At 43.3% G+C, this 24061-nt stretch overlaps 1 protein-coding gene across 4 annotated transcripts in view; it reads right to left on the bottom strand.

Annotated features, from left to right (window-relative positions):
- CAMKK1 (calcium/calmodulin dependent protein kinase kinase 1) overlaps window positions 1-24061 on the bottom strand; it is a 445750-nt gene that overhangs the window by 165116 nt on the left and 256573 nt on the right. For all 4 annotated transcript variants that reach the window (XM_075336377.1, XM_075336378.1, XM_075336379.1 and 1 more), the window contains 5 exons: window positions 21434-21485; window positions 19115-19248; window positions 17763-17799; window positions 11102-11123; window positions 5226-5314 (listed from right to left, as the gene is read on the bottom strand). In XM_075336377.1, coding sequence (XP_075192492.1) covers window positions 5226-5314; window positions 11102-11123; window positions 17763-17799; window positions 19115-19248; window positions 21434-21485 — 334 coding nt within the window. The remainder of the gene's footprint in view (window positions 1-5225; window positions 5315-11101; window positions 11124-17762; window positions 17800-19114; window positions 19249-21433; window positions 21486-24061) is intronic.

The raw sequence follows: 24061 nt of genomic DNA, 5'->3' as shown, positions 1-24061 counted from the left end.
GTCACACATAACAAGATCGCTAACGGGATCGCTACTGCATCACGGAAATCTTGTTATGTGTGACACCTACCAGCGATCAGGCCCCTGCTGTGAGATCTCTAGTCGTTGCAGAATGGTCCAGGCCATTTTTTTTAAAGGCGATTTCCTGCTGGGCAGGACACATCGCTGTGTTTGACACTGTGTGACAGGGTCACAGTGACTTCTGAGATCGTTATACAGGTCGCTACTGCAACCTGTATTGTTCCTGCATCGCTGGTAAGATCTGACTGTGTGACATCTCACCTGCGACCTCCCAGCGATTTACCTGAGATCCCTATCAGGTTGCATCGTTTTCGGGATCGCTGGTAAGTCGTTGTGTGTGACTGGGCCTTTAGATCAGGAATAGAACAGACATGTATAGAACATTTCATAATGTTCCCAAATTCTTATGAATAAATATTCAGGACATACTGAATTGAACCGCTGTACCAAATTTACAATATATTTTAGGAGTCGGAGTTCGTTCATTTATACCGACTGGACACTGACTCAAACTCAAAGACTCTGCATGATGCCCGGAGACATATTTTGTACCTCTACATGCTACTTTAGTCCATGCTGTTGAGAAATCAGAATTGAAACTACAAATAAATCCTAACGCTACAAAGTATAGGCTATAAGTGGAAGCCTTAAAGCACATTTAAACCTGCTAATTTCAGCCTGTTAATGTACAATTAATGGTGTACAAGTCATTCAGCGCTCATTTACTGACTTGTTTATACAGGCTGATAAAGATTAGGAAAGAATGATGGCTAACACGATCATTATATCCCCATATTATCATTATAGTTTTTGCAGTGCATACCCTGTTTAGAAATGTCAACGAATACTGAACCATTACAGTTGTAAGGCCTAAGCCACATGGCATGAAAATCTGAGCGAGTGTAATGCGATAAAACATCGCATTACACTCGGACCAATATTAGCCTATGTGCCAGCACCCATGAGCGATTATTTTCTCAGCCCTAATCAGACCGAGAAAACAGTCGCAGCATGCTGCGGGTGCAATGCGATCCTTGTTTCTCTCGCACCCATTCAAGTCTATGGGGCGAGAGAAAAATTGCACTGCACTTGCAGTACACCGTTGTACCATGAGTGCAGTGCGAGAATGGCAATATCCGGCAACGGAAGAGAGAGGGAGATAAATCCCTTCCTTCCCTTTGAAGCGCCGGCCCGCCCCTCCTCAGAGCCGGCCCACCCCTCCTCAGTCCCAGCCTGCCCCCCGCAGCTGTGGTTTGATCGCAAGATCGGACCTCATTCGCAGGGAGATTCGCATGACACTCGGCTCCCGCTGTGCTGCCAGCGTGAGCCAAGTGTCATGCGAGGATCGCAGTAGTCCCCCGTGTGGCCCCGACCTTAATACGATTGTTCTGTGCCCATACAGTATTATGTTATTAACAGCACATCTTGTATATATGGGTCGAGGTGCTATTGATAAAGATTTTTTTTTTGTTGGCTTGAATGATTTGATTACGCGACAAATTATCATTTTGCTCATTTATGAAGTGATTGATCACATGAATATTTACAATCCTACTACTAACTTTAGTAAGTGACTGCAGTGACTCCTTTCAAACAAAATTTCACAGGCAGCTAAGTAAAAAAAAAAAACATTTAGGGAGTCACAGAATAGAGAGATGTATAGGATATTTTATAATGAGGCTAATTAAAAAAGTGCTTAGAGTGTAAACACAGAAATTTAGAAAGGGCATATTAAGTATTGGAAAACCCCTTTAAGTCCAATGTCAGTTGGCCAGCAGGTAAATTCTATGATTTGGAAACAAACAGTTTGGAAATATGATACGCCGCTACAGAACCAGATTACAGCAGGAGTAAAAGGCGAGTTCAGAGTCCAATTGACTGCGCCATGGATACAGCGTGATAGGAGTTACAGGGCAATATTGCTTTACTATAGGATCGGATGAGTGTGAACAGCTAAAGGGGCCAAGGTTGAGAATTTATCATTTCAATGTTAAATACTTTGCTGTTTCCAGTACATACGCACTTATAGAGTATGCTGGATTATCAAAATCTTACTTAATTACACAAATATGCATGAATTAACACACCGAGCTACATACATCAGACAAACTATAGCAGGGCATTGATAATACTTAAAAACATCATGTCTATATTGAAGAAGAATCATCGGTATGCCGAACTAAAATAGCAAAAGATTACAATTTCCTACTGTAATGGTAAAATATACAGTAAGTCTTTTGAACACAACATCTTACAATGGGCCACTCCGAAATAGTTTGAGCCAACATGCCCACCATGACCCAGTGATTAAAAAAAAGACAATAATTATACAATTTCACAATGACCCAATGTTTCAGTGTCCTGGTCTTACAAGATTTGAGGAAGACAAAATGGTCTAAGACATTTGCCCAGCCATATTTTCTTATTGGAGTGTGCACATTGTAAATTTAGCCTGAAGTTAGGAAAACCATGTGAGGACACATACAGAAACAAGGAATAAAGAAATGCATGTGAAACAAACCAGAATGTGTTCAGATTCCTCAAAGTACCCTCTTTAGCTCTGACGACAGCTTTACACACCTTTGGCATTCTCTCAAGCAACTTCATCAGCTATGACCTGGCAAGTGTCCGACAGTGATAAATGAGTTTCCAGAGGTGCTGAGCACTTAATTGGCTGCTTTAACTTCCCTCTGATGTCCAACTTATCCAAAACCATTTTAATTTGATTGAGGGCGGGTGATTTTGAAGGGATATTATCTGATGCTGCACTCCATCCCTCTGCTTCTTGGTCACATAGCCTGGAGATGTGTTTTGGGTTTTTGACTTATTGTCCTATTGCAGGACAAATGATGGTCCCTCTAAGTGCAAATCAAATGGAATGTCATGTCGTTGCAGAATGTTGTGGTAGCCATGCTGCATAAGTTTGCATTGAATTTCACCATATCACCACAATTGCCAGTTTATAATTCCTTATAGATGTTTTGGGAGAGCAATACTCGAAATATTGATTAAAACCTTACCCTTTAAAGGGGATGTACAATTATGCTGAGCACTGTGTGTGTGTGTGTGTGTGTGTGTGTATACATATACACACTACAGTATAACACAAAAGTGATTACACCCCTCACATTCTTGTAAATGTTATTTTATCTCTTTTCATGGGACAACACTGAGGATATGACAATGTAAAGTAGTCAGTGTTCAGTTTGTATAACAGTGTAAGTTTGGTGTGCCCTCTAAAAAACTCAACACAAGCCATTAATGTCAAAAAACGCTGGTGCCCAAACTGTCAATATTTTGAGTGACATCCACTATTTTCAAGCACTGCCTTAACTCTTGTGAGCATGGTGTTCACTAGAGCTTCACAGGAGCCATTGTAATCTTTTCCACTCCTCCATGATGACATCACAGAGCTGGTAGATGTTAGAAACCTTGTTCTCCTCCACACTCCGTTTGAGAATGCCCCACAGATGCTCAATACGGTTTAAGACTAGAGACATGCTTGGCCAGTCCAACACTCCAGTTTCTTTAGCAAGGCAGTGGTCCTCTTTGAGGTGTGTTTGGGGTCCTTATTATGTTGGAATACTGCCTGTAGCCCAGTTTCTGGGGAGAAGGGATCATGCTCTACTTCATTATGTCAAGGTACATATTGGCATTCAGTTCCCTCAATTAATTGTAGCTAATGCAGACCCAAATCATGACACTCCTACCTCCATGCTTTACTTTAGGCAAGAGACACTTGTCTTTGTATTCCTCACCTGGTTGCTGCCACATACGGTTGACACCTTCTGAACCAAATAAGTTTATGTTGCTCTCATCAGACTACAGGACATAGTTTCAGTAATCTATATCCTTAGTCTGTTTGTTTCCAGCAAACTGAGGGCTTTCTTGTGCATCATTTTTAGAAGAGGCTTTCTTCTGGGAAGACAGCCATGCAGACCAATTTGATGCAGTGTGTGGTGTATTGTCTGAGCACTGACAGGCTGACCCTCATCCCTTTAACCTCTGCAGCAATGCTGGCATCAATCACACGCCTACTTTGAAAAGATAACCTCTGGATATTACAATGATCATGTGCACTCAACTTCTTGGTTGGCCATGGCAAAACCTGTTCTGAGTGAAACCTCTCTGGTTTAACCGCTGTATGGTCTTGGCCACCATGCTGTAGCTCAGTTTCAGGGTGTTGGCCATCTTTTTATGGCCTAGGTCATCTTTATGTAGAGCAACAATTCTTTTTTTCAGATCCTCAGAGAATTATTTGCCATGAGGTGCCATGATGAACTTCAAGTGATTACTATGAGAGTGTGTGAGCGATAACACCAAATTTAACACAATTGCTCCTGATTCACCCCGGAGATCACAAATGAGTCTCATTACACCAGGGAGGTAAAATGGCTAATTGGGCACAATGTTAGGGGTGTATTCACTTTTGTTGCCAGCGGTTTAGACATTAATGGCTGTGTGTTCAGTTATTTACAGGAAACACCAAATTTACACTACTATACCAGCTGAACATTGACTATCTTATATTGTCAATAAAGTATTATATCTTCAGTGTAGTCCAATGAAAAGAGATAATAGAAAAATGTACAAAAATGTGAGGAGTGTACTCACTTTTGCTATATTGTGTGTGTGTGTGTACAATACAATATATTGGTAAGAGCACACTAAAGATCTGCTCATTAAAACACATCAGATTAAAGTAAAATATATCTTTGTACCGTGTTAGCCAGTAGAGATAAAAAATTTTTTTAAAAGAACAGAGAGTCCTCAGTGGTTGATACCTTTTAATGGCTAACTGAAAAGATGGTAATAATTGCAAGCTTTCGAGACTACTCAGGTCTCTTCATCAGGCATGGTATAACACAAAATAATGTGACTCTTCAGATTTTGTGTTATACCATGCCTGATGAAGAGACCTGAGTAGTCTCGAAAGCTTTCTATTACCATCTTTTCAGTTAGCCATTAAAAGGTATCAACCACTGAGGACTCTCTGTTCTTTTAAACAAATTTTTTTCATCAGATTAAAGTAATCTGTAACTATTTTTTTTCTAGCAAGTGGCAAATAAATAAGCAGCACTAAAACACTAAAAGCTCCGAGCATGAATACTGAACAAGTAGTTGGTGAATATGTCCCCTGAACACCAAAGTGCTAAAAGCAGAATGCATGAAAATGGCCATTTATTAAAAAAGTCAGTACTCACAGTATTCAATGCCCAGCACAATGTCTCTGAAGTAAACCCAAGCTTGCTCTTCTGAGAATGGATGGTCACATGGAACCTCCATGACTGGCCTAAGAGGATAAAGCCTTTTAGTAAAATCTACATGAACCGTACGGGCTGAACTAATATTTGTTGCCATAACACAGTAAAGAAGTTAGTAATGCCAGAGAATAAGTTACATCTAATAGCAATAGTAACTAGTTGGCAGTTTACAAATGTTCATTATTACATTACAGTAAACCACTACATAAAATACTAAGATTGTCCCATCTTGGTCCGAGTAAACTGTTTACTTCATCATCATCATCATCATCATCATCATCATCATCATCATCATCATCATTCATCATCATCAATCATCATCATCATCATCATCATCAAAAGGTAAAATCAGAATTTTGCTGCAAAGTAGAGCACATGAGTCCACAAATTGTATTACAGTGATCTCTCAAGTTCCAAGGCCTTGGGTTCTAACTTTTTCACTATAATTGTCTTGAATAGTCAACTGAACCTGTAAACCACGATCCAGATACAGCCCATTGTTACAGACACTGCCAATCTGTAGAGTGAGATTGGCTGAATCTTCTACATCTGGATCCATAAGACATTTCACCAGTCTAGTGCCGCTCTACAGTGCAGACTGCCTTCAACACAATAGCATCATAGTCCCAAGTTATATTTTTAGCTTAAAAAAGTAATCCTGGGACAAATTAATATTTTTTTTTTAAACTGAGTGACCAGTTTACATTAAAAAATAGGTTTTCCGGGAGTCTATTTGGGAAAGGCTTGAGGTTAGAAGCCGAAACACGTCATTGTATTTGTGACTGCTAATTTTGAGAAAATACATTTTGGAAGACGAGTTAAAGAAATATGAGTGCCGATCTCGTGTTAGTAATATCTGGAGACACCACCCTATCATACAAGCACCACTATCCAAAAGGAAGTGCCCGCCTGGACTTTTCTTGTGAGGATCTCTGTCTAATCGCGTAGACGCTATGATTGCTATTAACCATAGAACATAAGGTGATAAACAGCCAGATCCACGCCTGGCTGCTGCAGCTGGGGGTCAACTGTATGTTATAGATGAGACTTGTTGCAGAGTTTATTTTCATGCTAATGTAGCACCCCTGCGGTACCAGGTACCACAAATGTAACCCTTGGAAACCCAAACCCCAGAATATCCGTGCCAGTACCTTCACGCCACATACACAACCCTGACACGAACCTGGGAGACCGCTTAGTAACAGGTAAAAGGGGAGGGCACTGATTGGATGTAGCCACCCAGCCTGTAGCGAGAGACCCAGTGAGGGGGAGGGGCCAGTGGTCAGTTGGGAAGCTGGCAGGAAGTGAGTTCAGTCAGTTGTAGTGAGGAGGAGGAGAGAGGAGTGAAGTGAAGGAGAGAGTAATGTACTGAAAGCAGACCTGTAGAGACAACGGAGAGCTGTAAAAGGAGTGAGAACTGTGGAGTACGGAACCAAGACTCCAGGCACCGTGGGTTACCTGTGGAGGCAGCAGACTCCAGGAACCACGGAGGGCCTGTGGAAGTTCGAAACCAAGGCTCACGGGACTCAGAACAAGGTGGGGTGCAGACCCTAGGACAGTGGGACACTTTATGGTCAGCTGTTAACTCTGCCGGGCGAGAAGATCTCCAGGGTCAATCGCCGACCTAGAAAGCCTGAAGCACCAGCAGCAAAGAGGGGGCAGGGGACTGAATCCCTTAAATAGTCGAGGCTGCCTGCATTAGGGCCCAGAGAGAAAAGAAGGGACTTCCAATTAGCTCCAGGCCAAGGGTGTCCAATCACAAGTGTGCACGGAGGATAGCCATCCCAGGTCAACCTGGCACAGAGAACAAGGGGAGCGGGTACACCTGGAACCGGCACCCGTGGTTCCCGTACCAAAAGTAAACAAGGCAAGTTAAACTGCAACACTGGTGTGGACTGTTTCCTTGGCGGCGTGCACTCACAAATACTGTTCCTCACTACCACCAACATCATTCACTGCTGGGGCCTGTCCCTGCTTGCGGAGGGCTCTAACCATCCAGGCTACATCACTCCATCAGCCCCAGCAGAAACCTGCAGCGGTGGCCGCAAATAACCTGGCCGCACACCGCAAGTGGTGTAGTCGACAAACACTTTTATTATTTTCTTTTATTTTTACCAAAACATCTTTTCTTTCCTGAGGGGACGGCACCCCAAGGGCCACGGTACCGGGTCATGTCTACGACTGACCCTACCGAGCACTACAGAGCCCGGGTCAAAGTACTCCACATCCCTGGGGCGTCACATCTCCTTGGAAAAACTGGCGTAGTCTGCAGGATTCTAACTAGACCTGTAAAACCGAGTGACAAGCGCGCCTTACAGACTGAACTGTGTTTAAAATTTTTGAATTGCTGCCATCTTGGACTGTAAAAATAACTGCGCCACAAGGTGCAAAGGGCGCGAAACCAGAGACCCCGCCCCCTGAGATTGCCTGAACTATGTAAAGTGAAACTAAAGCAGGGACACCAGAACTCTGGTACAAAAAAAAGTTTCTGGAATGCAGACCTGCAACATGGCTGCCCCAGGAGATAGAGCAACAGACCATCCTGAAGTGGGGACTGCCGCCTGGTTAGAGGAGGATTTGGACTTGCTGTGCATACGGATGCGGGCCCAGTTCCTGTGCCAGGCATCCGAGTGGAGAAAGGAGATGGAATTGATGGTAGCAGCAGCGTGGGCCCAAGAAAAGCGGGCCTCGCATGAGGAGCGGCGCCAGAAGCAGGTAGGATCAAAAACCTCCCTGGCCCCATCGGCTCCCCCGGTTTCGGAACCCGTACCTTCCCAGGCCACTGAATGGGCCGCGATACCACCTCCATCCCGAGTCGCTGGCAGTCCTCCTCCACCGCCACCATTCCCGGCCAATGTGAAGGCCATACCGCCTCCTTTCCTGGCGGCGGAACCTGTGCCAATCCCAGTTGCCGACAAGAAAGCGTCACCAGTCCTTCCCCCGGCCAGACTGATCCCGGCCGCATCCCTTTCTCTGGAGGAGAAGGCCAAAGCCGTCCTGTCTTCGGTAGCTCAACCTGATCAGGATGCACCGCTCTCCAACCCGGCCGCAGAACCTGCCGTGCCGCCTGTAGAGTCAGCAGCGGAGTACTCGGAGGCTTGCCAGTCCAACCCGGAGTGGGGAAAAATGCAACCAGCCCCTACAACAGTCAAGGCCTCTAAGCTAAACGTTGCAGTCTCAGAGGAGCTCCATGCGGCATGCCAGGCCACAATCCGGCAGCTGGCCCGAGATCAAGAGGAGCGTGAGGCACGGGAGGTGCAGGTGTGGGCCCGCGACAGACGTGAAAAGGAGAGTCTGCGGCAGGCCAGCTGGAAGGACGGCGGGTTCCGGTACCAGGGTGTAGTGTACGAATTTAACCACAAAAAGGGGTGGGGCTTCATCACTGAGCTGGGGTTACAGGCTGGAGTGTTTGTGACTCGGCGAGATGTGATGGACCACCTCCCGAAAGGACAAACTGGTCGGGAGCTGCACTCAGGTGACATCGTTACCTATACCCGGCATCACGGAGAGCGGGGCTGGTACGCGCTGGATGTAAAAGTGCATCCAGCAGGGGGCGTTGCAGTGGTACCAGTCCCCACTTTCTCTTCAAATTCCAGCTCTCATTGCTGAGATAAATGGTGGCTGAACTTAGCTACCTAGTTATTGTTGAAAATGTTTATTGCCATTAAAAATGCTGATTTTACAGAAAAATATATATCCTTGAAAGCTTGATCCTGGCCTTGTTATCCTTGTTGAACCTTTTTTTGCTTTTTATGTTATGTTACAGCGGAAAAAGGCCATCAGGGACTTGGGTGGTGCGTCACTAGTAAATGGCAGCAGAGGCCCTAGTTGGAGGGTGGCAAGCAGGATAATAATTTTGCCAGATTGTCCAATGGTTACAGTTATAATATTGAAGTCTGCCATTTGAAAATGTTTGCTTTACAGGTTTGATTGATATATAAATATATGGACCCGCAGTCACAGGACTGGTTGTGACAAAAACTTTGGATGTATATAGTTGCACAATTGTGCCAAAAACAGTGCTACTTTATCAAAGGACCCTAATGGACACTGCCAGCAAGGAGAGGAAGATTGTAGGAAAGGTCTGGGACAGAGATGGTCTGGACCTGGTCACTAATGGAACCGGTGACCTGCGTCCTTAGAAGGGTTCTGGGTTCAGGACCTTTGGGTGGTGGGTGACGGGAGAAGTGCTGAAAAGGTTTGAAACGTTAAAAGAAAATGCCTCCCCTGTGCAGGATGAATGTTTAATGACTATGTTTACAAAAGTTTGAAAATTAACGTGCCTTTGTCTTTTTTGTAGCCCGTGGACGTGCTGGAATTTACCAAGGGGGAATGTAGCACCCCTGTGGCACCAGGTGCCACAAATGTAACCCATGGAAATCCAAACCCCAGAATATCCATACCAGTAAGTACACCAGCACCTTCAGGCCACATACCCAACCCCGACACTAACCTGGTAGACTGCCTAGTAACAGGTAAAAGGGGAGGGCACTGATTGGATGTAGCCACCCAGCCTGTAGCGAGAGACCCAGTGAGGGGGAGGGGCCAGTGGTCAGTTGGGAATCTGGCAGGAAGTGAGTTCAGTCAGTTGTAGCGAGGAGAAGGAGAGAGGAGTGAAGTGAAGGAGAGAGTAAAGTACTGAAAGCAGACCTGTAGAGACAATGGAGAGGTGTAAAAGGAGTGAGAACTGGAGTACGGAACCAAGACTCCAGGCACCGTGGGTTACCTGTGGAAGCAGCAGACTCCAGGAACCACGGAGGGCCTGTGGAAGTTTGAAACCAAGGCTCACGGGACTCAGAACAAGGTGGGGTGCAGACCCTAGGACAGTGGGACACTTTATGGTCAGCTGTTAACTCTGCCGGGCGAGAAGATCTCCAGGGTCAATCGCCGACCTAGAAAGCCTGAAGCACCAGCAGCAAAGAGGGAACCGGGGACTGCACCCTTCAAATAGTCCAGGCTGTCTGCATTAGGGCCCAGAGAGAAAAGAAGGGACTTCCAAGTAACTCCAGGCCAAGGGAGTTCAATCACAACAAGTGTGCACGATGGACAGCCATCCCAGGTCCAGCTGGCACAGAGAACAAGGGCAGCGGCTACACCTGGAACCGGCACCCGTGGTTCCACTACCAAAAGTAAAAAATGCAAGTTAAACTGCAACACTGGTGCGGACTGTTTCCTTGGCGGCGTGCACTCACATAGACTGTTCCTCACTACAATCACCATCATTCACTGCTGGGGCCTGTCCCTGCTTGCGGAGGGCTCTAACCATCCAGGCTACATCACTCCATCAGCCCCAGCAGAAACCTGCAGCGGTGGCCCCAAATAACCTGGCTGCAAACCGCAAGTGGCATAGCTGACAAACACTTTTATTATTTTCTTTTATTTTTACCAAAACCCCTTTTCTTTCCTGAGGGCACGGAACCCCAAGGGCCATGGTACCAGGCCACGACCACGACTGACCCTACCGAGCACTACAGAGCCCGGGACCGAGTATCCCACAGCCCTGGGGCGTCACACTAACGCCCATATTTTACATACATGACAAAAGGCAGGGGAACTTTGAATAATCTCTAATTGAGCAGAATGTATTATGAGAAATGGTTATGCCCAGGTATCAATATATTGAAGCAAGCAAGACCCCAGTTGAATAAGCAGCGCTGTTCTAACTCATATAATATATGGTCAACTGTAGAACAATTGTATAATACAAAGAATGCAGGCTATATATGGTACCTGCACACATATAGTATATGGTACACACAGTATACATTTGGATTTTTCAAATAAGTGAATGTCAATACATACAAGAGTTTACATACCCTTTGCGTAGAAGGTCAAATACTGCGAAGAAAAGAAAAAAAAATAAACAAATTAAATGATACTAAATTCAATAATCTAAACAAATGCATGCAACTTGAAAAAAGTAAATTACAAAAACTGATTTTGCTGCAAAAAAAATACAACAAGAATGCTGTATGCGAAAATGCTCTAAAATACCATTATCTGTTAAAAAAATCATTCACGTTTCACGCAATTACGGTTATTTTTCTATAAAGAAAAGTTGTACAATTTTCCAAAATAGCTTCTGTAGAAAGCTCTAATAGTTTGCAACATTTGGGCTTTCTGTCATTAAGTAAGAAATTAATTCATTGTTACTCACAAACTGTGTTGGTTTGGTGCCAGACATAGCGTTTACCTTGGTGACAAAAAAGTTCAATTTGGATCTCATCTGACTACAGACCCTTCTTTCATACATTTGGGGGAGCCCCCCACATGCCTTTTGGGAAAATCAAAACAAGCCTTTCAATTTTTGGCTATAAGTAAAGGTTTTTTTCTGGCCACTCTTCCATAAAGACCAGCTCTATGGAGTGCACAGCTTAGGGTATGTGCGCACGTGTGCGTATTACATGCAGTTACGCTGCGTTCTGCACCGCAGCGTAACTGCATGCGTCATGCGTCCCCTGCACAATCTATGGAGATTGTGCAGGGGCCATGCGCACGTGGCATGTTAGAACGCAGCGATTCGGCTGCTTGCCGAATCGCTGCGTTCTAAGAAGTGACATGTCACTTCTTTCGTGCGTTCTGCATGCTGTCTATAGGGAGAGGCAGCATGCAGAGCGCACAAATCTGCCAGCACCATGCGCTTCAGAACGCAGCTTTTCAGCTGCGCTCTGAAGCGCACATTTTCGGTGCGGTGCAGAGCGCACACGTGCGCACAGCTTTACTGTGGTCGTATGGACAGATACTAAAGTCACTGCTTGGGAACTTTGTAGCTCCTTCGGGGTTACCTTTTCTTTCTGAGCTGCTTCTCTGATTACCGTATTTTTTGCTTTATAAGACGCACAGGAATATAAGACGCACCCCAAACTTAGACATAAAAAAAGCTAAAAAAAAAGAAAAATGGGGTCCGTCTTATACTCTGGTGTTCTCTTACCGGAGGGGGGCAGCAGTGGTGGTGAAGCGGGGTCACAGGAGGCACAGGTTGTGCTGGCAGGCGCGGCGGGTCAGTGGCAGCGGGGTCCGTGGTTGCAGGTGCCGTGGCGTCCGTGGTTGCAGGCGCGGTGGCGTCTGCGGTGGCAGGAGCCGTGGGGTCCGTGGTGGCGCAGCAGCCGTGGCAGGTGAGCCGTGCAGCAGGCCGGTGCAGTGAGTGTCCGCGGTCCCGGTTCAGTGGTGGCAGCGGCAGCGGCGACGGCTCAGTGGTGGGAGCGGCGGCGACTGCTCAGTGGTGGCAGCGGCGGCGGCGACTGCTCAGTGGTGGCAGCGGCGGGGACTGCTCAGTGGTGGCAGCGGCGGGGACTGCTCAGTGGAGCAGACGGATGCGGTGTTTTCCCAGTGTGTCCGCGGTCCCGATTCAAGTAATGGCGCCCGGAGCGACGCATGCGCAGATGGAGCTCTCATCCAAGGGCTCCATCTGCGCACGCGCAGACTACCGGAGCAGCGCGTGCGTAGATGGAGCTCTCATCCAAGAGCTCCACCGGCGCCATTATTTGAAAGTGGGACCGCGGACAACTGGTAACATGCTGCACAGCCGCCCGCCCCGCATGCACAGAGTGGCAGCCAGCAGGCTGCCCGCCCACCCTGCGTACAAGCCGCCGGGTACCTGTGCTTGCGTGCGGTGGCAGCCGTGTACCCATGGCTGTGTGCAGGCGGCAGCCGGGTGCTGTGTGCGGGCGGCACATGGGTGCCTGTGTGAGGGCGGCAGCCGGCTGCCGCCCGCACGGGCACCCGACTGCCGCTCGCACACAGCACCCGGCTGCCGCCCGCACACAGCCATGGGTACCCGGCTGCCACCGCATGCAAGCACAGGTACCCGGCTGCCGACCCCACACAGCACCCGGCTGGCCCCCGCACACAGCCACGGGTACCCGGCTGCCACCGCACGCAAGCACAGGTACCCGGCCGCTTGCATGCAGCCACAGTCACCCGGCCGCCCGATCGCCTCAGACAGGACCCCCCCCCCAGGTACCGCTTTATAAGACGCACCCCCCCATTTTCCTCCCAAATTTTTGGGAGGAAAAGTGCGTCTTATAAAGCGAAAAATACGGTAAATCCCTCCTTGCCTGAGCTGAGAGTTTTGGTGGGCGGCACTCTCTTGACAGATTTGTTGTGGTACCATATATTTTCCATTTGATGATAATGGATTTGATAGAGCTCTGGGGATCATTAGAGTTTGGGATATTTTTTTAGAACCCAACCCTGACTTCTCAACAACTTTGTGTCACGGGTAACAGTCATGTGGTTTTTGGCAATAGAAGGTCCCAGCATTTCGCTGCACTAAATGCTCGCTGATTTTCTATTGTTCCTGCTGTTAGTATTCTTTATATTAGGTACTTTTCCTGCTGGATTTTAATATCTTCCCCTTTAGGACCCAGAGGAGCCCTCCTTCCATTCAGCTGCTGATTTTGAGTATTCTTCATGTGCTTAAATACTCCCATCTTCCCTGGACTGGTGCTGGTGAGATTATTCAGTTCATCTGTGGATAAGTAGTTCATGCATTTTCCCCCTCTGTGTACTCCTTGTGTCTTCTCTAGTGTTTAGTGGGGTTGACGAAGAGCTCATCCCACCCGTTCCCTATTTAAGGTCCAGCACTAAGGATACCTAGGATCAATTATCCGGCTCGGCGCATAGGTGAGAAAACTATCTAGGTTGGTGAGGGACCCCAGGGACCAGCGGTAGGTTTGGTCATTGGTCACCATATCCCCTTTTCTTAGACGCAGGGTTTCCCTTCCGCCGTTCGCTTGGTGCTCCCACACTTTGTCTTTGAGTTGTTTGGAGATTTCCTTGGTCTTCATGGTGTTTGGTTAGTATGGTAATGGTGTTACAGCCTCTGTGACCTTTCAGAAAAGGTGTATATACTGACAAACCACGGGACACTTAAATTGAACACAGTTGGGCTTTCTTTCACTAAGCATGTGACTGATGAAGGTAATTGCTTGTACCAGAAATTTTTAGGGGCTTCATAGCAAAAGGGGTGAATACATATGCACATGGAAATTTTCATTTATTTTAGCTCATAAATTAAATTTTTGCCTATACTTTTCTCACTTCACTTCCCCAACTTAGGCCATTTAGTGCTGAATTGATCCATCAAACACAAATCAGATTACAAAAATATTTAAACACAAGTTGTAAAGTAACAAAATAGGTAAAAAGCCAAGGGGGTGAATACTTTCGAAAGGCACGGTAGTTGCAGGAAAAATTGTATTTTACATAATGGCGTCCAGATGAATATGCTAGAGATGTAATGATGATAAATCTCAGAAAAAGGTGATCGTGACCTTCAAGCTTTATGCATAATGGACAGTAATGTCTATAAATCAGTGTGATTAAGTATTGCTTACTGATGACACATATTAAAAAGTTCCTTTCTAAATGAATAGTACAATTTACCTTAAGTGTGCCATTTTCAAGCACAGGCAATTTCTTTTTTTCCTAAAGAATCCTTTCACTGTATATTTTCCCAGATGCCATTTTAAAGTTACAATTAGGGGTCGAATATCCCTTTTGTCCTATCAGCAATAGAACACAATGAGAGAAATAACTGTGACATTTGTCACAATTGTGTATTGCCTTCATCTGTGTTACAAGAAGCAGCAATATGTTGTCATACGACATTATGTAATATCCCTTAAAATAAAAAACTCAAACTATTAGTTTGATGCCAGAAATTCAGGCATGCAGTAAGTTACCGTACATCTTTTTTGGCAGAAATCAGTAGGCACTATGGGCTTCATTCATTAAAACTGATGTTTGGTATGACAGTCATAAAGAAGGCACTGTTGGCACAAAAAGATGACTAGAAGACTAATTCATTAACCCTTCCAAACCTAGGCGATTTTCCATGTCCTCGTTCCCTCCTCCTCCCACGCTCTTCTTCCAGGAGCTATATCTGTTTTATTATTCTGGCCATATGAGTGCTTTTTTTTGGCTGGACAAGTTGTCATTTTGGATTATGCCATTAATTTTAACACATACTGTAGTTTACCAGAAAACAGTTAAAAAATCCAAATGTGTTGAAATTGCAAAAAAAAAGTGCTATTTCACTTTTTTTGGGGGGGGGAGGTTATTTACCATGTTCACTATATAGTAAAATTAACCTGGCAATATGATTCTCCAGGTCAGTACGTGGATATCAAACGTGTGGGGTTTTTTTTCACAAACCCCTGGAAATTTGTAAAAAAAAAAAAAAATGATATTTGTATTGCCATTTTCTGAGACTTGTAAAGTTGATATCTTTCGGGATCTGGGGCTGTGTGATGGATTATTTTTTGAGCTGACGTTTTTACTGATACCACTTTTGTTGGTTTCTGATGGTGTTTTATTGCAATGTTGTGGAGACCAAAAAAAATCTGGTGCAAACAAGAAAAACCTGGTTGTGCAGAAAAAGCAACCAAACAGGATTGTGCCCAATAAAAATATAATTTACTAATCACAAGGTAAGTACAACAATAAAAAAAAATACATATACTCAAAAGTAGTTTTACTACACATGATAAAGATGGGGCAGCATAGCATGCACAGTCTATATACCAGTGAAGATACAGTATTTATATATGCAACCGTTAGTATCTCTATTTCAAACCATTACTTTGTGTCTATAAACTATACACAAAATAAATTGGGGGATTTTTTAGACAACCCCTTTTCTAGGCACAGATTCATTAAAATATTTTCTCCATTTTGTGCAAGAGTTGTTAAAAAATGTAACAACTTTTGGTGTTTTTATCCCAGTCTAGGCCAACTCCACCCAAGTAGGTGGAACTTTGATGGGGCCTATCATATCAATACCTAAAAAAATGAAAAAGGGTGACATCACCTTTAAGAAACACCTGTAAAAAACACTCAAAAAAATATATTAGGAAAAAAAAGTTCCAGCACTTCCTGAAGCGTCTTCCTCTTGAAAGAACAACATATTTAGGACGTTGTGTGCATAAACCCTTACACTGATTGAGAGGAAAAAAAGTCTATGGCGGGCTTTGCACGCTGCGACATCGGTAACAATGTGTTACCGATGCTGCAGCGATAGTCCCGCCCCCGTCGCACGTGCAATATCTAGTGAAAGCTGCCGTAGCGATTATTATCGCTACGGCAGTTTCACACGCACATACCTGCCGTGCGACGTCCCTCTGGCCGGCGACCCGCCTCCTTCCTAAGGGGGCGGGTCGTGCGGCGTCACAGCGACGTCACACGGCAGGCGGCCAATTGAAGTGGAGGGGCAGAGATGAGCAGGATGTAAACATCCCGCCCACCTCCGTCCTTCTCATTGCAGCCGGCGGCAGGTAAGGTGAAGTTCCTCGCTCCTGCCGCTTCATACACAGCGATGTGTGCTACCGCTGGAGCAAGGAACAACATCGTACCTGTCGCTGCACCGGCATTATGGAAATGTCGGAGGCTGCAGCGATGATACGATAACGACGCTTTTGCGCTCGTTCATCGTATCAAAAAGGATTTGCACGTTGCGATATCGACTGCGACGCCGGATGTGCGTCACTTTCGATTTGACCCCATCGACATCACACGTGCAATGTCGCAACATGCAAAGCCGCCCTATGTCTCAGGATATAGTGATATAAACCAATTCTTTTTATACATAGAATTTGTTATCGTCGTAATCGTACTGACCTGCAGAATCATGTTGTCAGGTAATTTTTAAAACGAAACCAAAACAACAATTGCAGAATTGTTTTTTTTGGGAGCTCTTTTTCACAATTTCATGATTTCTTTCCCTATATTTCAGTATATTATGTGGTAAGGTGAGAGGCATACTTTAAAACTAAGTTGTCCTACAAAAAATAAGCCCTGATGTGCTCACCAAGATACTGACGTAATAAGGCCTAAAGGGGGCTTTACACGGTAGCGTTATCGCTAGCGATATCGCTAGCGTGCGTACCTGCCCCCATCATTTGTGCGACACGGGCATGTCACTGCCCATCGCGCACAAAATCGCGCTCCCCCCGTCACACGGCTTACCTGGCCTGCGATGTCGCTCTGGCCGGCGATCCGCCTCCTTTCTAAGGCGGCTTGTTGTTCGGCATCACAGCGACGTCACACGGCAGGCGTCCAATAGAAGCATAACTCCTTGCTAAAGATTAGGATCTCACACAACACATATGTGGAGCCAGGAGCAGCCACTCCAGAATGAGGAGAAGGTTGCGACAGGGATTACTGCTGTTGCTTCTAGCCTCCTACACTATAAGATACAGTTATTCTTCCACATTACTACTTTTCAAACTACTTCCAGCGTGAAGTAAGATAGTCAGCAATAGATATCTCCCATGTATTTATATATTGCACACTCAGTCTCCCCTTCTCTCCTATCGTGGTATCTTGCAGCTCATTGAGTGGTCTACAGCTGGCACTTACAAGAACCGACTTCAGTCAACTCTCTTTTCCCCTTCTTAAGGCATCAGAACATTTATGTCCAAATTGAAGGTATTTATATACAGCTTTGTGAAGAGAGAAAAAAAACAAACAACTTACCCATATAAAGATTATCTTCAGCTGGATCATCCAGTACCTGTGAAGTAAAATAAAAATATGTGAATAATTAATGTGTATACAATAATTTATAGTTTATGGCTTTCTAAGGTTATTTTTTGTAATTCAATTAAGATAAACTATTAAATTGGCTCCACAAAAGCAATATATAATCTATTACTAGTTAAAATAGGATTTTGATTTTTTTTCTTCTAATTTGTTTTTTTTTTATTTCTATATAGTGGCAAATATTCAAATTATTATTTTTTTGCTTTCTGTGCAGAGGTTGTTGTACAGGGATGAGAAGTTGGTGTGCTATAGTACTTATTGTCTATATGTAGGTGATGTGTTTGATTGCTATTTTGTGATAATAATGAGGTGACTGTTTAAAAATATGACCTTTAAGATTTTTCTAAGATAAAAGGAATAGTGATGAGCGAGCGAAACCATGCTCGGTTGCTTGGTTCTCGTTAAGAGCAGGTGGATGTTTGGAAGGGCACAACTCGAGCACCTGAGTATAAAGGGGGCTTTACACGCAACGACATCGCTAACGAGATGTCATTGGGGTCACGGAATTCGTGACCCACATCCGGCCTCGTTAGGGACGTCGTTGCATGTGAAACATACGAACGACCGCTAACGATCAAAATTACTCACCTGATCGTTGACACGTCGTTCTAATCACAAATATCGTTGCTGTTACAGGACGCAAGTTGTTCGTCGTTCCTGAGGCAGCACACATCACTACGTGTGACACCTCAGGAACGAGGAACAACACCTTACCTGCGTCCTCCGGCAATGAGGTGGGCGTCACTTTCTTTCAACTGCTCTCCGCCCCTCCGCTTCTATTGGACGGCTGCCGTGTGACGTTGCTGTGACATCACACGAACCGCCCCCTTAGAAAGGAGGCGGTTCGCCGGCCACAGCGACATTGCTGGGCAGGTAAGTCCGTGTGACAGGTCCTAGCGACATTGTGCGCCACAGGCAGAGATTTGCCCGTGACGCACAACTGACGGGGGCGGGTGCTTTCACCAGCGACATCGCTAGCGATGTTGCTGCGTGTAAAGTGCCCTTAATGGAAGTCAATGGGGAACTCAAGCACTTTTTTTGAAGATTTCCCTATTAACTTCCATTATACTTGGGTACTCGAGTGGCTCTTATCCATGCATCCAACTACTCTTAATGAGTACTGAGCACCCGCGCATGGTAGTGCTTGCACATAACTAAAAAGGAAGGCAAAGGGGCACTACAAATAGATTTTTCAAAATGGAGTTTGAATGATATTGAGTTTGTATACTGCAAGAAATCCTAAGAACAGTATATAATATTCAAATGATTAAACCCTGTATACCTACCTCAATCAATCTGACAATATTAATATGGTCTAACTTTTTCAAAATTGCTATCTCTTGATAAACCCTGTCCAATGGAGCCATTGGCTTTGCTTGATCTCCAGATGCAGTTTTTGATCCTCTAGGGGGTGGTCGACCTAACAAAATAGGAAGGAAGAAAAAAAAAACAAAAAACATATGATTAAAGACAAGGTTCATTTACAAAAATATGCATAAACAAAACTTATGAAAGTTTTTTACAACTGACTTTTGCATCTCAAACCACAAGTTTTCCTCAGACTCTATGAACAGTGCAAGTTGAATGCCTGGCAGTTATGCACTTCTACAAGATGTTCGTAACACATTTAGTGTTATTTGGCCATCTAACTGCAGTAATAATGTAAATGTAATACATCATTCATGGAAATTGTTGTGTTGCCTACAATAAATTGAGTGAAATGGACTCTGTAAGCACAGAGTGACTGTTCAAACCAAGTACAGGCACTCGGAGCACATTGGTGTGGCCAAATGGTGCACTTTCCCACCTCCTTGTTTCCCTCTATCTCCCCAGTCCTCCCTCTCGTTTACTTGATAGCTCTGGCTTTATACAAACAAAGAAGGGAGTAGAAAAAGGGAAACCAAGCAGGTAAGAAAGTGCACTTAAATGCATCAAGCGCCTGTACTTGGTTTGAACAGTCATTCTGTGCTAACAGAGTCCCTTTCATGTTATATGTTATTTCCACTCTATGCACAGAAGTCCACTTGATGTCAGATAACCAACCCTACACCCTGCATTGCTTTACCGGTTTGAAGGATAACATATTGATCCAATATTTCTCAAATGCTGACTATGCGGGCTCTAAAACAAAAGCAGATGCAAAATGGAATTTATTTAGGCTTACATTTTGCTGTCGTAACCCCCAACAAGAAACTTGTGAAATGCCATCTATGTCTTTACTTAAAATGAATACGTCTTCCATCTTTCTGTTATCTTTTGAACCCAGTGAAGGGTTTTCAGACTTGTGCTAATTTTACACTTTTGGGGGAATTCATCAAGTCTATATTTATTTATCTACAGTATAATTACTGTCATCTCAAACAGTATTCAGTATCTTGAATTCACTTTTTTGTGATCAAGAAACAATCTATTTTCTTCATCCTGGATATTTTATATGATTTTTTTTGTATATACGGAAAATGTGATTAGAGGAAGAAAGTATTAGGTGTTCCTTCATAATTCTAAGAAATAAGGTGGTGATAATTATACTGTTACTGGAGTGTGCTCCTCCAGCCTCTCACACTATTCACATAATGGGGCACATTAAGTGGCCTTCAAGGAATCCCGCATGAATCAAGCTATGTACGTGTCTCCTTGGTTTTCTTGGATATCAGGTGACGTCACCCTTCTATGTTATATTCTGTGAATGAAGTTCCAATACGGATTGTAGAAGCTCTCTGAAAAGGTTAGAGTCTCATGTTCTGATGACAAAGTATAGATGATTGATGACTAACATTCTTGAAAAAAAGAGTTATGACCTAAAAAGACTATTAATAATTTTCAATTAGACAATGATGCACATTATGATATTCAATGCATTCACAGCTAAAATTTGAGAATAAGGTGAACATAAAATGCTTTAAATGTGCTCATCAACTTATCGTTGATACATGTAATGGAGTATTATAGTGTGAAAAATTATTACACTTTCACCCACCAATCCATCCATTACAATGTAAAGAGTATAACTTTGCATTTTATTCAATATGATACAATTAGTTTGTTTAAATCTGAATTAGGCTGGTCTGAGCTGAGAGACTCACTAAACGTCTTGTAGACCAACTTGGTAAAGAGGAAGGTATTCATTTGCACAGAGCAGGTTGGGTATTTGCTTTGTAGACTTCCCAATTAAAATATAGCACAGTGTTCCAAGGCCAGGCCAGGCATATTTTCTAGGTGGCAATCATTCAGTCTTTAGGAAAGCAAGTAAGGGGTAATCACTTTCATGACTTGATTCATTTACAAAGTTGAGTATAAATTGAGGGGAGCAGAAGACACTTCCCTATCACACCCCATGTGCAGCCTTTGACCTCAGTCTTACAGTAAAGACATAATCCTTAGCTCCTTTGCCTTTCGACATGCAGAGCTTTTGGATAACCATATTCTCATGGAAGTGGCTTCCACAAGGATCCACCTACTAGAAGTCATGTTCCACTTCAGAGAATAAATCGATATATATTTATCTAGATAAACTAAAAGCGTAAAACTGATTATTTTGTCTATATACAGAGATTCCTTTAATGTCATTCACGATAACTTATATATAACATTAATTAAATACATACGTGGGAAACCATATTGCTTTAATAATCTCTTCTTTGAAAGTACTTTCATAGCCTAAGAAAAATAATATGAATGTAAGTTATAAAATGCAAGCAGAATCCATTACATAGTGCTTTAATTACTATTTCAGTGCAAATAATCAGTGATGCTAATAAAATATTTTTGTTATTATGTTTTTAAAGCATTATAGCTTTGAGTCATACTCCAGTCTTAATGAGCGGTGGCGAGGAACAAGATGTGCCATATTCATTGAGAGGAGCATGGCACTTGAGTTTGGTGCATATTACGAGCAGAATGCACCTCTTTGCACAATGGCAGAAATGTTACATTTTTGTAGTAAGAAACACCACCCCTTCTGATGAATTTGAAGGGTGGCCATAGCCTCGCCCTACCCCAGCTCCTCCACAGCTATGTCCAGTTTGGCGGAGCTGCCCAAAACGGTCAAGAACCGCCAAAGGTTGCAAAGGTTTTTTGCAACTCTGTATTATGCAAAAACTTTGCAACTTTCCAAAGTGTTTTATGCAAATTTTCTCATGAATCGGAGCCCAGGTGTTTTTATCTGGTATTGCAATGTAAACAACACGCTTCTCATAAACAGAGGCATCAAGTAAAGAACCAAATCAACCAGGATAAGGCAGAATTGGTGCCAGCACCACTCATAATCATAGAAAAACTAGAGAACAAGAGTATATGTGCAAAATTAGAAATCTTTATTGAGACATACACAACAGGAAAAATGATTAAAAAGGGTTTCTACCATATCAAAATAGGGACAAAGAGTATACAATAAGTCAAGGATTAGCAATAATAATAACCCTCATATACAGACTAGAATTTTTCTTGAGATATAAGGGTAATTACTGTCAGAGGGAAGGTTAATATCACCCAAGACAATTGTGTACAGTAATGGTAACAGGGACTGTGGTTGGGTTTCAAATCATCATGGTCTCTCCGACCAATGGTAAGGAGAAGCTATGGTGATGATTACCTCAGTTATTACATAAGTAACCACAAAAATGGAAGGTCATATAATAAATAAGTATCCACATCAGGCATAAATTATTAGTAAGAAGGGAAGAAGATTTGTTTTCTTACCTGAAGTGCAAGTGCTTAACAGGTAGTTCCTAAAATATGCTCCTGATCTGAAAAACCCGGTCCACAGTCCCCGGATCAGTATGAGGTCCCTAAGGAACGCCCAGGATCACCGCTGACGCGCGTTTCACGAGGGTTGTTGCTTTATCAAGGTGGAGAGCCTAAGGCACCTTGATAAAGCAACAACTCTCGCGACACGCACGTCGGCGGTGATCCTGGGTGTTCCTTAGGGACCTCATACTGATCCTGGGACTGTGGACCGGGTTTTTCACATCAGGAGCATATTTTAGGAAATACCTGTTAAGCACTTGCACTTTAGGTAAGAAAATAAATCTTCTTCCCTTCTTATTAATAATTTATGGCTGATGTGGATACTTATTTATTATATGACCCTACATTTTTGTGGTTACTTATGTAATAACTGGGGTAATCATCACTTAGCTTCTCCTTACCATTGGTCGGAGAGACCATGATGATTTGAAACCCAACCACAGTAACTGTTACCATTACTGTACACAATTGTGTTGGGTAATATTAACCTTCCCTCTGACAGTAATTACCCTTATATCTCAAGAAGAATTCTAGTCTGTATATGAGAGTTATTATTATTGCTAATCCTTGACTTACAGTATACTCTGATATGGTAGAAACCCTTTTTAATCATTTTTCCTGTTGTGTATGTCTCAATAAAGATTTCTAATTTTGCACATATACTCTTGTTCTCTAGTTTTTCTCTGTATTGCAATGTAGTAGAAAACTTGTTCATCTGCATTCCAACAAACGTCTTTCAGCTCTGTATACTTTCTAAAAACTTGGCAAGCTAGAAATGTATAAAGAGCAAGAGATAAAGGGACTAATAGCACAGGACAACAAGAAAAACCTATAAGTGCAAGATCAATATCAAAAGTAAAATAATGTATATTTATTGAATTACAAATTAAAAAGAAGTATACACAGATACAATGGTGAAGACACAAGAATACAAAACTGGTTAGCAAACAATAAAAAAATCAAAAAGTACAAAAAATACGCAAGATATGTCAAAAACTCAATATTACAGATGGATAATTCGGATACATACAAAAGACAGCAGACTCGAATGATAAAATATATGAATAGAAATCCCTCAAGAAGACAATAATGGTAAAGTGCACTATGGCATATTTCTATTAACTCACAAGTCAGGAATACCGTACCCGACGCAAGTTTTGCATGTAGCTTCCCCAAGGAGTGAGACTCCCTTTTTCCTTATTACTATGATGGATTACTAAACTTCTACTTTTTTATTTCTTCTTGAGTACTTTTTCAGCATTTTCAACAAATATAACTCCCATGCACTTCTTTACACTTTACTTGAACATATTGTAGTTATACATTTTATCGTGCTGAGTCTGCTCTCTTTTGTATGTGTCTGAATTATACATCAGTAATATTGAGTATTTCACATCGTCACTTGACATATTTTGCTAATTTTTGTAGACTTTTTTTTATGCTTTTGCTCATCAGTTTTCTATCATGTTTTTACTATTGCATATGTG

This window comes from Anomaloglossus baeobatrachus, chromosome 2, assembly GCF_048569485.1.
Source record: "Anomaloglossus baeobatrachus isolate aAnoBae1 chromosome 2, aAnoBae1.hap1, whole genome shotgun sequence".
NCBI lineage: Eukaryota > Metazoa > Chordata > Amphibia > Anura > Aromobatidae > Anomaloglossus > Anomaloglossus baeobatrachus.
Note: the sequence above shows the minus strand (reverse complement) of the source record. Positions and strands in the feature narration are given on the sequence as shown.